The 15,273-nt window shown below is 45.5% G+C and overlaps 1 protein-coding gene across 1 annotated transcript in view; it reads left to right on the forward strand.

The window, feature by feature from the left end:
* dusp8a (dual specificity phosphatase 8a) overlaps positions 1 to 14,583 on the forward strand; it is a gene marked incomplete at its 5' end in the record, with an annotated part of 38,065 nt that extends 23,482 nt beyond the window's left edge. Inside the window, 4 exon segments of the mRNA XM_035664538.1 lie at positions 9,465 to 9,631; positions 9,735 to 9,894; positions 10,253 to 10,376; positions 10,730 to 14,583. Of these exon segments, the coding sequence (XP_035520431.1) occupies positions 9,465 to 9,631; positions 9,735 to 9,894; positions 10,253 to 10,376; positions 10,730 to 11,972 (1,694 nt within the window). The 3' untranslated portion in view covers positions 11,973 to 14,583.
* Positions 14,584 to 15,273: the final 690 nt, after the last annotated feature.

Raw genomic sequence — 15,273 nt, forward strand, 5'->3', positions numbered from 1 at the left:
ACACACATACACACACACACTCGCTTATACTCACACACGCATTAACTCACAGTCTTCATCACCCTAACCTGCCCTATCCGGAGAATGACGTCTCTCTTTCCTGCGATATCCTGACAGATGATCTGTGGTGTAGGATGACGCTCCTGTCGCCGCCTCTCTCACTGGGGAGGGATGGTTGAACGGGCACTGATGAAATATGTTCAATTAAAAATATTTTATTTATATTATGATGTTAGTACAAACTTACTTATTGATGTTTTTATATAGAATATAAATCTAGATTTGTTTTTAGGAAATATTGTTTGCACTGGGTATTTTAGTTGTTTAAGTTTTGAGGGTTTTTTACCTCAACTTTATTCCATTAAAATCTGTCAATAACTTTATTTGTACCCAAAGCGCAGTTGGTTTGCACAGAAAGTTCAAACGACTCAAAAATAAGTCAAATGAATAATAATATATATTTAACAGGAAATAAAGGCGGAAAACCCTAAGGAAGAGACAGGAATTCTTCCTCCAGGACAAAAAACTTGCAATATGGAGAAAAAAATAATTACAATATTAATTAATAATGTACAAAATATATAATATTTAGTAACTATTGTGTAGTAGGTTAAAGACTTGCAGCCAAAGTGTAAAAGTGCTTAGAGTGAAGGCAATGGATCAGAGAGAAGATAGCAAACAACATTCATGCCAGTCAGTTTTCTTTTACTTCAGATAGTCTTTAATATGTTAATCTACCATCTAACAGTCTTAACATCTATTTCTTCTACATGAGCGACATTCATTCTTGATTACTGTTTGCAGCATTCACATCGCGCCTCGTCCCTTCCAGTGCAAACAGGCTGTGATATGTTGTTCTGGTCTTGGAGGGCCCCTTTGGCCTTTACACACCTCTCTTTCTGTCTTACACCGCTATCTAATACTCATCTCTGCTCCTCTCCCCCTCTGTTTTGGCTGATCTCTATGTGTGTGTATGTGTGTGTAAACTGTGCGTTGTCCCGGTAACAAGCCCTCTACCATAAAAGCACGCTCTAAATCTAAGAGATGTCAGAGGAGGGGGGTGCCCGGAGTGACCGTCCTACCTATTTCTGTCGCAGCAGGTCACACATGTGCAGTCAATAAAAAAAGGCCTGGTTGTCATTTATAGTGTCTTGGCTGTAATCCTCTAATTAACACACCTACTATTCTGAGCCTTGTTACCCTGCTGAGGACTAGAGGAGGAGGAGGAGAGGGGGTATAAAGAGTGAGGGCATGGTGTTTGCTTTAGGAAACCAAAAGAGTTTAAGCATTAAAACATCAGCAGCTGCTTTGTTTTGTAGCGGCTGGCTTCCACTTGCTGTGGGTTTGCAGGTGTTGGAGGAAGTCGGTTTTATGGCCTCGAGCCACACAGACAGAACAACGAAACTGAGGTGTGGATGCAAACCGCACTGATGATCGGTGTGTTTGAAGTGTAGTGACCCCAATTGACCACTGTGGAGTGCCACACCTTCTCCAACCAGCTGCAGACGAGGAACAAAGTTTGCGTTTGTGAGTGTGTGTTTGCCCTCGGTTCCTCCAAAACCAATGTCTGCATTTTTCACAAAGCTCATCATCACTAAGTGACCTATTTCCTCTCCCGCTCCCGCTCCCTCTCTCAGTGACCCGCAGTTGAACAGAGGGTGACGTAAGGCTGTTCTCACCCGTGTGTGATCATTCAGGGGTCTGCAGTGATGAGATGAGGTCAGTCAGTCAGCATGCAGCTGGCCCCCTAACTAGACAGCTTGTATAAGCTTATTTGCCTTTTTTTGGAGCTGGACTCACTGTGGCGATGACTTAATGTACTTGAAGCCCATCTGACCTTGTTTGAATGTAATCAGTGTACCGTGATGTCTCAAACCTAAGACTGAACAGACAGTTAGCCAGGACATATGACTGGCCTACTCATGACAGGTGCTGTTTTAAGAAATGTGTGCTATTTATGACAAGCAAGGGGTTGAGTGACAGAGAATGGCAGCCATGTTAAACTGATCAATCATATGGGACTTTAAACTGTATTTAAAACAGCTGTGCCTGCATAATAATTAGTTAACTTTCAGATAACATTCAGTGGTCTACTCCAGCGGTTATGTTACGTCCTTTGCTGCTTTGTTTCCATAGCTGGACTTGTGGCCTACATGTTTGTCATTCCATAGTAAAGTACCAGGAGCCTGTGGCCTGTCAAATGGATGATGGCTGCCGACCACAAGCTTGTTTGGTCTTCTCATCACCTCTAGTCGTCCCTTCCTCTTTTGTCTGCTTTTGTTTCCCCCCCCCCCGCGCTCGTCTTCTTCTTTCCTCTCCTCTCCACCTTTTCATCCTCAAACACGAGAACACAGTGTCCAAACACAGGCGTGTTAGACATGAACCAGCGCAGGAAACATGGTGAAGTCACACACATTCCCTCACCTTCAGAGACAAATCAACTTTCAACACACTGACACAGTCTTAATCCCCCCTGCACTATGCAGCTACAGTACATTTAAGGCAATCAACCTAATGTAGGTATTCAGCTTCTGCTTACTGACATTCTCTATAGCTTCGTTACAGAATCTTTAGTTTTGAAAGCCATCTGTAAATATTAAAGTAAGTAAGTAAAGCAATATAGCACATCTAAAAAACACAATTCTGCATATTATTTTATTGCTTTGAAACTGTTAAGTTCACAAACCCTCAGCAATCTTTCATATGAAAAAGCACATTCTCATCCAACACAAGCTTCTTTTTATAAGCCAAGCGTTTTCCTCTCTTCCCTGTAATCAGCAACACAGACTGTTCAGTCTTGTAGCAGCGTGTATCTATCTATATAGCTGTGTCTTCGCCTTCATCCTTCCCTGATAGAGCCCTGCTCCACAGCTAGGCCCCTGAGGTGGCCGCATATTTGGTGGGTGAGTAAGGAATGTGGTTACATGCCTTAGACATTAGCTATGACGGAGTGCTGGCTCCACAAGAGAGGGAGGTAGCAGAGGAGGAGGAGGGAGGAAGGGAGGCGTAGAGTCCTGGACTCACGCAAATGCGCTCATTCCACCCCCCCAGCGAGCTCGAGAAAGAGTGCAGCTCCGTCCATCCTCCGTTTGCCTGAGAGAGAGAGAGAGAGAAAGGGGAGGAGGGAGGGAGAGGGAGGAGTGTAAACCAGCGACTGAGCAAATGAGAGACGGGGAGAGTGGAACAGCACAACAATAGTGGGCTGCTCTTCTGGCTGTGGACTCACAGAGACAGAGAGAGCGCTCAGAGAGACACACAGACGCTCTGTAAACCAGCTGCAGACAGATTACAGCTGGTTTATACGTACAGGCATCACTTTTGTTTTTCCTCTTGCTCTCTGTGTGGGAGACCATTCTTCACAAAACCACAGAATTACTAAATATTGACGCAGGGGCATTTTAGGAATTTTTGTGGTCATTGCATGGGATTTTGGCCATAGGTGGACTTGGACTTGGAGCCTGTCCACAGACATTTTGGACTAGTTTTTGTTGTACTGGGTCTGTTCTCTGAGGGTCACCGCCTGGACACTAGAACAGCCGACTTAACCAGAGTGGACTTGAGCGCCAGCAGGAGTTCTGTCTACTTGGGATTTTTACACTCTTAGACTGTTGGCTCACCTCAGTCAGCCCTCTAAGGAGAGCACTTCTGTTTGTTTGTTCAGACATTTTTGTGCGGCAAGGGCTCGCTCCATCCCTGAAGGAAGGAGCACCAGAACATTTCCATTGGTGTGTGTGTGCGTGCGACAGAGTGTGTTCTGGGGGATGCCTCTGGATGTGGTGATTGCCCCAGCAGAGGACTGTTTTTGGCCGGACCTGCAGGACACAGACATGAGGCTGAAGATCAGGGTCCGCCGAATGAAGGAGGGGAGAGAGCTACGAGGTGTGTATCCACCTGGACTCAGCAGGAGAAGTGATGTGTGTGTGTTTCTATGTGTGCAAGTTATTAGGATATGAGAACATCCCTTTCTTGCTAGTCACATGTTGAGGATGTGGGCCTTTGTGTACAGAGGTTACAGGGTGATCATAAGTAGTGAAGATGCAAAAGATGTGGAGTATGAGTTAATGCACAGAAAATACACCACTGTTGTATACAGTTCAAGATGTTATGTATGAGAGGAAAGCCTTTAATGACGGTTTGTGCACTGCTGCTGGGTACAAAGGCACAGTGGGCTCTCAGGTATTGAGGTATTCCAATCCGAGCATGCTGCAAATGAAAGATACGAAAGAAGGCGTACAGGATCAATAGTGAAATCTACTGCTACAGCGGGCTAAAAGAATACATTGCATGGGACCCAGCCAAACCCACTAATTGTTTTCCCACCTTTTTGTTTGGGCAGTTAATGTGTTTAGAGAGACAGAATAGAAAGAAGAAGGATTAAGAGGATGACATTATGAAGACGAGAAGCAATGAAGAGGAAAGAGAGGAGCGAAAAAGGGCTCGGGGAGGGAAGAATGAGAGCCATGACCCGCGGTATGACATAGTGCTCATGCTCTCTCAGCCTGTGGTCATTGAGATGTAAAACTATCACAAAGGCACTTTCTCTTTCTCTTTCTTCTCCTCTGCTCTTGGCTTTTGTCTCGCTCCTGCTCTCTCTCTCTCTCTGCAGAATGGTGTCTTGTGGAGATTATGTTATCAATATGTGTGCAGTGTGCTCTGCAAGTGTTTGACATAACACCTTTCACACAGAGCGATGAGGCAATGCAGTGCTGTGGAAAATCATTTTGATATAGCAACACGCTTACATGCATGTTGCACTAAATATCTATATATATATTCAGTCAGGCATTTTGCTGGCGTTACAGTTAGGTCCTTTGGGTCATAAACGTTGCAAACGTTTGTATGCAAATTCGGATACTGTGTACATATCAGAAAACCAGCTCAAAGCAGTTAGCACAGCAGCCCTTCACACCTGCCATACTTCACGCTGATAGGTGTGTGTTTCTTAGTGTGCGTGCACATGTGCGTGTTCAGTTAATCTCAGCCAGGTTTTTCTGCCGGAAGTGTCAAACTCAATAGCATTTGCTATCAGCAGGTGAAAATGAAATGGTCAATGCAGGTTATATTACAGGAGAATGTATAGTCCTGTATTGCAATTACACAGTACTGCTGAAACAGCAACTGATCAAAGTGACATACCGCACCGCTATCTATCCACTATGATAGAGGAACAATAAACAGTTTAACCATCAACCAGGATGACATGTTAATCATACAGTCATTCCCGTTCGTCATCACACTGACGCCCTGCGTTAAAAGCAATGACCTCATCCCACTAACTCATGCATGCTCTGTCAATCTACACATTTCTGACAGACGTGGCCCACTCATAACCCCTAAAACACACACACTCCCATGGCTTCTTCAGGCTGCAGCACTGCCTTTGTGGAGCTGAGTGGGACATGTGTGCAATGATGTCATGTTTGAAGGGGGAGGGATGTTGGTGGGGTGGCTGGGGTGGGAGTGGGTGGGGGGTGAGGGGGTCACATTGAGATGCTAATGTCCCTTTCATTTAGGGACGGGGACAGCTGAGGGGCAACAGAGGATGGCGTCATGTTCCCCCGATATGAAACCACAGAAGGAGAGCGACGGAGGAGGGAGGGAGGGTGCAGGTTACTCTTCAGGCAAATCAATGCCTCCAGGCTGCGGAGCGTTGTGTGTTATGTGTGTGTACAGTACATGGCGTTTGTCCCCTCTCCATTAACAGCAAGTTAAGAGGGCAACTGAAAGCGACTGAAGAGACTATAACACACATACGGGGGGGGGGGGGGGGGGGTTGGCTTGTATTGCGATGCGTCTTGTACACAGCAGTGATGTAACAGCGAGCTTCAACAGCCAGGCAGGTGTTGTGTGTCTCTGTTCGTCCGGTCAATATCTCCGGGATTCCACATCCATTCATCCATACAGTAATCATTCAGCTGTGCATCGATTGACGAAGCAGGGTGACCCTCCCTCCCCCCCCTCCAAAAAAAAAAACAAAACACAGAATTTGATAATGAAATATCTTGAACACACACTTTTCATCACTTTTCATCTAACAACCTGCACACTCAAGTTGAAATGTGAATATTTAGTTAGTTGTGAAATGACTGATGAGCGGGGGGGGGGGACCACCGCTCGCTTCCAGCAAACAAAGGAGGCCTGAGTGCTCGGCTCTGACAGGGCAAGAGAGGAAAATAAGCAGTTGCATAAGTGATGAAGTGGGCAGAGTAAAACGGAAAAAGGAAGTCACCGCTGGCTAGCGTTGCCGATGGCGACACAGTGCCCTCTTTCCTGGTTGTGTTTTTTTCTCTCTACCCGAACATTTTCTCTTCTTTTTTTCCTTTTTTTTTCTAGAGTGTGTTCAGAATTGGGTTAGTCACATCCTGCCCAAGTACATTTTCCAGAAGTTAAAGACACATGACGTAGCAGTGCACAAAAAGATGATGTAGTCAACCAAAAATAAAAGGTTTGAAGAGTATTTTTATAAACATGACAGGTTTCATTAAAGGTTATTATTATTATTATCTCTGTTCAAGAGAAAAGGTGTCTCTGTACATTTTCAGATTACGCTGTAGGCAAGGACCCAACCTGAGAGCATGAAGCCCCCTCTTGATAAATACTGGAGTTAGGTTTATATCTTGAGTTTAATGTAGCAGCGTGTTAGTCTCTGCTGATTATCATGCTGCGCTGAAGGTGAACTCATCTCTCCCAGTTGACTTTCTGATGTCATCTTCATGGACAGCTGGGCTGGTGTGTGTCACTGGGTATTTTCGGTGACCTCAGTGTGACTGTACAGTGTGTTTATGTGTATCCTCTGTGTGCTTAGATTGGAATGGACGGATGTGTCATCGTTGTCTTTTGGAGAATGTGAGGCCATGTCTCTTTGGGTTATTTGGTGCTCGCTGTTGAGTGTGTGTCAGTGTGTTCGTGTGCCCTTCGGACACTGTGTGTGTGTGTGTGTGTGTGTGTGTGTGTGTGTGCTGTGTGGTGTTGTGGTGGTGTGTGTGTGGTGTGTGTGTGTGTGTGTGTGTTTGTGTGTTTCATTCCATCTTGTTGGCTCTTAGGGGGACAAGATGAGCCAACTGTCATCAACATCAATGCCCTTTCTCGTCGTCATGGCAACCTTAAGTAGAGTGGGGTCAGGTGACGAGGTGACAATAACGCGCTATCTCCTGTGTGATGTGTGACTAACGTCCATTAGCGCCGGCCTGGTAAAGACTACAAAGAAGGTGTTTGTAATTGTGTTGACATAATGTCACTGTAATGTAATAGCCCTTAAAAAGTAGGCCGGCACACTTAGTCCCGATCTCTTATCTCTGACTTCAGTCTCCCTTCATGCCAGTAACCCCTTACTCACTCTGGCTCACCAGTCTTCCTGACATTTTGATGTTTATTCAACGGGAGATGAGGTCATCTACCGCAATCATGGCTGTAATTATTAATCCTGACACGCATGAGATCAAACAGCGCCCATATTTTTAGAAGAGCATTTTCATTCATGTGTTCACTTCCCTTCACACTCAACACACACAAACACACTTTCTCTTCAACGTTAAACACACACACACACAAACGCTGTCTCCACTGTGGAACGTCCTGTCTTCTGTCCTTCTAACAACTCTCTAACAATGTTCCCGCACCGAAAGGGAAATGGTTGCTGTGTGACGTGAGGTCTTTCCTGTTGCTGTCTCCAGGAATATACCGCTTCATCACACAGATACAGTATATATATGCCTGTGGTGGGGGCTATGTACCACCATTTATTTTCTTTGCCTGTGCGTGTGTGCGTAGACTCCACACCAGCAGCTTGGGAACAGAGAAACCAGGAAGAAACCCTTCAAAGAACTACCCTTCCTCCCTCTGTTTTATCAATTAGTGACACTGTAGCACCGCCCATAGGATCACTAGAAAGGAGCTCTGGTGGAAATTACACAGTGCCAATAAAGTCTAAAGCCAAACTGTGACCTACAAATGGCTGTTTAGTCTACTCTAAAGAGGCCAAAAAGGTTAGATCATAGACACATGCTAGTGCAGCAGCCACCCCTCGGCCTCTGCTTCTTTGCATTAAGCCTTCCCTCCCTGTATCTTGTGAGTTATCTGATTGCTCTTTCTGCAGCTATCCATCTACCCCTTCCCTCCACTGCACCCCCCCATGTGGAGCGCTGATGTCATTGCTCCGCCGGTTGCCATTAATAGCTGGAAACAGACAACCCTTCTTCGCTCTGCTCTTAAAGGGACAGTGCACTCGGAATAGCATTTGCTCATGCACCCAGCCCTCAGAAGCTGTGGTGTTGTGAAACAGCGCAAAATACCAAAGCTGCTGTCCTCTGACCGTTTGCACAACTTTATGTCGCAGCTTTTTAGATCTCATATCTGTTGAGTACACAGTCCATGCTGCTGACACTGTGTGCTCTGTGTGTGTGTGCGTGTGTGTGTGTTTGTGTTGGCCAGCCGTTGCTACATGAGTAGTGCATCTGGGTGTGTGTTACAACGGAAGGCAATGGCCTGCCTGTACTGTGCTGTGTGTGCTACTTTAGAACAGTGATGTCATGTCTCACTCACTCTCACTCTGTGTGTGTGTGTGTTTGTGTGTGTGTGTGTTTGTGCTATATCCCAGATTGGGTTAGGCAGGGCTGAACCTAGATTAGGTTCTAATCTCCTTTCTGGGGCTCAGGGTTTCCTTGAAGCATTCCTCTCCCTTCTACACACTCCTCAGCGAGGTCATTACCCACTCCTCAACACGCACACCTCACCCCCGCCTCCTCTCGTTGGCCCCCACCCTGTAGTTATACAACCACACTACTGCAGAGTAATGATGAGTGTGGGTATTTGTGTGTGTGCAGGAGTCGGGGCAAGCAGCTCCTATGTGCTGTGAGTATGTAGACAGAGAATTACAGACAGTGAGAGTGAATATTGAGCATATGTCGACTGCAAGATTATGTGATCATGTCTTCTTGGAGTGTAACATCTTGTTTGTGTGTGTGTGTGTGTGTGTTGCAATGTGTGGTGTGTGTTGCATATGTGTGTGTGTTTGTGCTGTGCGGTTGTCAGGGGGATGTTACTGGGCCTCTGTCCTGGCCCTGCACCTGTGGCCTCTCTCATTCCCCCAGCCTGACGCAATGCACTGCTACAGGACATGAGCTCATGCAGGAAACAGAGCCACACACACACACACACACATACACGTTTGCCAAAAGTGGAGCCGCCTGCCTCTTAAAGGGCCAGACGCACACATTCCTGGCTGCCCAGCAGTTAACCTAACTTGCACACTGAAGCAAAGAGAGCCTCTTTTTTTGCTCCTGTTGCACAAAGCAGGGCCCAGACATTGTAGCCCAGACTCACCTCTGAAAGGCTATAGAGCGTCCGTCTGCTTTACTAATGGTGGTGCAATGTTCTTTGCAGAGTTCCCAGTGTGTTGTGGGACTGCTCTATTGAAAAGCATTAATGTACCTAACCAGTTCTCTCCTTCTCTTCTTTCTCTGCAGGAGGCTTTGCTGCTTTCTCCTCCTGTTTCCCCGGCCTGTGTGAAGGGAAACCTGCCACTGCTATGCCTATGAGCTTGTCCCAGCCCTGCTTGCCTGTGGCTAATGTAGGGCCCACTCGCATCCTGCCACACCTCTACCTGGGTTCACAGAAGGACGTCCTCAACAAGGTCGGTAGAATCTATTTTACCGTCACTGAAAGATAACTAACTTGTTTTTGTTACCTGGCAACAAAACATAACCTTGAACTAATTTTTATCTTGATCTTCACAGGATCTGATGGCTCAGAATGGTATCACCTATGTGCTGAATGCCAGCAACACCTGCCCCAAGCCAGACTTCATCAGCGAGAGCCACTTCATGCGCATCCCAGTTAACGACAACTACTGCGAGAAATTGCTTCCCTGGCTGGACAAAACTAATGAATTCATAGGTAAGAAGAGAGAAAATTTATTAAAATACCACCAAAATACATGTTTGGATTGAAGGTGAAGATTAGCAGTAAAAAGCACAACTGCTACAGAGGGAAGTGTCTTTATAAGGAAGTAAATTCATCTTAAGTTATGAGTTGAAGAATGCCATGATATTCAATACAGCATATCCGCACATTGTCACAGTTAATAAACGTTCACGTGCAGCTGCGGTAACAATAGCATCAGGTATAACACATCCGCTCAGATGACCCCCCATACTCATCCAGGAAATGTCAGTTTGCCTTCAATAGACGTTGATTGTCTCCGGAGACTGTGCTTAAGATGTGTATTCATACCTGTTTGTTTCCCCCCCAACAGACAAAGCTAAGGTGTCAAACTGCAGAGTCATTGTGCACTGCCTGGCTGGAATCTCACGTTCAGCAACCATCGCCATTGCATACATCATGAAGACAATGGGCTTGTCATCAGATGATGCCTACAGGTACGCTTGCTCCTCCCATCCACCACCAGCTGAGCTAAGGTGTCAGCCCCAGTAAAAAGGCAACTCACTGTTGAAAGTAATGCTAGACGATTTTCTCATCCTCCCCCCCTCCAGTCGTGAGAAATTAAATTGTTAGATGGCTGCCAGGTAACAGAGCGTGTACAAAAGGCTTTGCTTTGCCTTGTCTGGACAACAGTGGCACAGGATTATGTATTGTGCATCAGTAAAACTGTTCACACCCTACGACATCTAGGTTAAACCCTGGCCTCAGATATTACTCGAACAGTTCACAAGAGTAGCCTTGTTAAGACCACTTTCCTGTGACTAATATTTTCCAATTCTCATCCTTGCAGGTTTGTAAAAGACCGAAGACCGTCCATATCCCCCAACTTCAACTTCCTTGGTCAGCTTCTGGAGTTTGAGAAGGGCCTGCGATTGCTGCAGATTTTAACATCAACCTCTGATGACAAGATCTCTGAAAACAACACTAAGCAATGCTCCGAGATCAACGGAGTCAACACAGGTTTCGAGATCAACGGTCACCGCAGCAACTACGACTCCTCTGTGGCAGAGCCGCACATCCCACCAGAACCCAAGCTGCCATCACCCACCTCCCTCCAGCAAGGCTTCAACGGCCTACACCTCTCCGCGGAGAGGATCATGGACACTAACCGGCTTAAACGCTCCTTCTCCCTGGACATTAAGTCTGTCTACTCACCTAACAGCCCCAGCCTGGCCCCCACACACTCTGAAGACGTCCCCAAGCTGTGCAAGCTTGACAGCCCAGGAACAGGCACCTCTAATGGTGTCTGCTCCCAGTCTCCCGTCCTAGACAGCCCCAGCTCCTCCGATTCACCGTTCCCCTCACCTGGCAGCGGGGGCAGCATTGGAGGTTTGGGGCTTGGAGGAAGTGAAGGAGTCCATCGGTCTGGTTCTTCCTCATCCAGACCCAGGAGAAAACCCAAACACTGCTCCGGTAGTTCCCCAATCCGCTCCCAACCACACCAACCTCCACAGTCCCTCAGCTTGTCGCTGGAAAACAAGAGCCCCAGCCTGGATGAGAACCTAAAGGGCTCCCTGCTCCTGTCACTACCCTCCGTGCCCACTGTGGGGTCTGGGGCCATGTGGACCAAACACAGAGACACTGTCCAGGCCACCACTCCCGTCACTCCCGTCACCCCCACCACAGATGCCCCCTGGCACTTTGGGGCAGAGGAGGGTGGTAAGGGAGAGATGGAGCTAGGAGGAGGAGGTGTTGGAGTGGGAGAGGAGTCGTCGGTGAGGTTTGGGAGCAGCTCGGCGTACATGGCGTTTGGGTGCAGCGAAGGTGTGCGGTTACGAGAAAAATCTCAGAGGGAGAAGCCATCAGCACCACAGATACAGAGAGACCACCGGGACTCCATGTCAACATCCACAGTGACCATGTCCAACAGTGCAAACAACAGTGGGCCTGCGTCAGAGAAGCAGTTCAAGCGGCGTAGCTGTCAGATGGAGTTCGAGGAGGGCATCTCTGAGACGCGATCCCGAGAAGAACTGGGAAAGATCGGGAAGCAGTCAAGCTTCTCTGGGAGCATGGAGATCATCGAGGTATCCTGACAGATAATGGACATGATCCGAGCTGTCCCTTGGGGGAACAAGTGGATCTGGTTAGAGGGAGTACAAGAAGAGGACATATGACAGGGAGCGAAAGAGGCTTTTTTTCTGCTCCCCTCACGGACAGTGTTAAAGACTCCAACCGAGAGAAGGACAAATAGATTCACAAGCAGAGAGTTAATGTGAAAAGGTTAGCAAGCAAGCTAGCATTTGCACCTGGACAGACAGAGCCTGTGACGTGGTGCTTAGCAGACCATAACCATCCTGAACTCTCACACAAATCTGAAGAAAAGTCCGGGTGAGGGTGGGGTAAAGGGGGTGACTGTAGGTACTGGAACTCTTAATTTTACTGAGCTCTGTCACAGATAAAAAGAAACGACCCAGGGCAAGTGACATGTTGCATCCTTAATATATAGAATACCCCTTTTTTGACAGAGTTCGGAGACAAACTGCCGGCCTGCGGTCAAATGTAGTGTGCTTCAGTGGGTGTATAGCTTGTGATTTGAACCAAGCCCTGTGTTTCCTCCCAAAGCTTCACCCCGGTGTCAGAAAGCCTCAGAACCTCGCACGGCTACGTCCACCCCTCCACCCCCACCCCTTCCAAGTGGCTCTGCCTGCTACAGACTCTGCATAACAACATCAGCGACAATAACAGACTCCTTTACAGCACCGTCTCCTCACATCAACACAGCACACATGGCAGAGAGATCCCAAGGACTAAATCTAAAGGCGGTACTGAATCCAAACAATGAAGGATCCTCAGCATTTTGTTTGCTGAACAGACTTTGAGCTGAAGACTCTTAGCGACGGGCAGTGTTCCCCCCCCCCCTAAAGCACAGTGTGTCTTTCCTGACTTTGGCTCCCTTGTTTCCAGTGTTAACAGCGTGATGGGACTGACATTTCGGGATGGTGGTGAGGGTTCGCTTTAACGGCCCTTTATAGACCCCCCCCCCTCCCTCCCCCTCACTGCTGCCAGTCATCACCTATGGTCACCACTGAGCATGCACCAGAAAGGCTGACTACAGACAGACAAATACTATATATACAATATGAATATATATAGCAATTTTAATGGACTTCTAATGGACTTTTTTGTTCAGTTATAGTTTTAATTTATTGTATTGGTTCATTCTGGTAATGAGAAATAATATAATGTTTTGTGGATTTATTTCCTTTTTTTCTTTTGTTGAATTATTATTATTATTATTTTTATATATTTTTGCTGTATGTATTTATTGGAACAACACAAACAAACAAATACACACATTCAACAAAATCAAGCAAGCAATATGTGCTGTTCCTTCTTTGGGGTGAGTGATGTATGAATTTGAAATGCACTTTTCTGCTTTCTGATAACCAAGTTCAGTTACCCCTCACACCCTGGCAACATGATACTCTGAAAACTAAGTCTTGAGTTTCGCTAGAACAAATACAGAGCCTCTCTTTTGTATTTGGAGGATGATACAGTAGTGACATCTATAAGAACAGAATCTCTTTTTTGGCTCATCTGCAGTTTGTATTCATGGATTTATCGCAATTGAAGGCTCAAGCAATTTAAAAAAAAGACTGTTTTGTTTGACCGTGTGCAGAGGAAGACAAAGTAACCACACACACACTGATCACTATTTTCTTTCACTTTCATGAGGACTTGCATAACAACAACTATATGCAAACGGACACACGCTCTTTCACATCTTTGAAATTTATAGACTTGAGTGTCCTCTCCGAGCCAGCACCAGTTAATCATCATCATCATCATCATCGCACGTCCCACCAAAGCTGAAACCAACACACACACACACACACCCTATACTGTATGCACTTACACATATTTTCACACATGTAAAGCGTAGGCCCTACACACACCCTTTTGTTCATTCTCAGGGGATCTTTCAGTGAGCCAAGCCCGGCACAGGGTACACAGCTGCTGGTACATCAGCACAATGCATGTCCGTAAAGCTCCCTCGCTTTCTCTCTCTCTCTGTTTATTTTTATTTTTCGCTCTTACTTCTTATTTTCCAAAGCTTTGATAAAAACAGCATAACAAAACAGAAAGGAAAAAAGAGGATCTTCATATCTTGAGGTGAAAGAAAGGAAAACTTTACTCTCCTGGTGCGAGATGGTTATTTATTTATAATGTAAAATGTGTTTATTTTTCCTTTGACCCTTGATTAGCTTTTTTCTCTCTGGTGATCTCTGACCTTTGACCTTGGGCTGCTGCAGCTACAGTAAGTTCAGATAGATTCCTATGTTCCCCCGATGCTCAAGCAACCTCTCCTCTCCTCTCCCTCCTCCCTATATTTTTAAGAAATGTTGTTAGAATTATTTATGACATGTAATAAAGATGATGCAGGCTGTCCCATTTACTAAAATTGTTATTATCGATTATTATTATTATTATTATTATTATTATTATTATTATTATTATTATTATGTTGTGTAAATAGCAACGCATCTAAGAACACTGATGAATTTAGATGAGTTTTTAAAAGAAAATCCTGATACCTTAGGCTGCTTGACGCAAAAATACCTCAGGTTCTATTGAAAGGCTTTTCCTTCCCCTGTACATGTTTTGTGAAAATGAGACAAAAATACAGACATGACAAAATACAAACTCCTCTCTGCTTCTTCTTCTTCTTGTGTGCTTGCATGGGGGCTGAACAGGGCTGGGAAGGGAATTCCACCAAACAGACAACAACACATTACGACATCCCGAGTCCAGGAGTCTTTCTATTGATTTTGTGTTTAACCAACTCCACTCTGACCGCACAGCTTCATTGATTTTTTTTTTTTCTCAGACTGTGCCACGTGCTTCCATATGCTGATGGGATGGTGAATTATTTAAGAGAGAAGATGTTTTCAATATTACTTTCTAGAACGGCACGCCCGAGTTAATATGAAGTTTTTTTACATTACATACATCACAGTGTAATAAGACTGGAAGACAATTCCAAAACACAAATGTTAACAGTTGTGGAAGAAAGTAAAAGTAGCATTACCTGTTGCTGTTTCCTTGTTTCCAGTCTTTAAGCTAAGCTAAGCTATATAGCTTCATATTTAGCTTACAGCCATGTGAGTGGTATCAATTGTGTCGTTTAATTCTCAGCAAGAGAGAAAATAAGCATATTAAACATACAATATTTCCCTCTTAAAGGTAGTGGAGTATCTACAAAGTAGCATAACATTTCAGTGTATTATTAATTCATAACTATGTTTTTACTAGTGTGTAATCACCTAAAAATAATTTCCTTAGAATGAGCTGTCATGTTTCTACGGTAGCCCAGAACAGACAAACTGAACACTG

Source organism: Morone saxatilis, unplaced genomic scaffold (assembly GCF_004916995.1).
Source record: "Morone saxatilis isolate NCDOM2014 unplaced genomic scaffold, NCSU_SB_2.0 Contig2, whole genome shotgun sequence".
In the NCBI taxonomy this organism is placed as follows: Eukaryota; Metazoa; Chordata; class Actinopteri; family Moronidae; genus Morone; species Morone saxatilis.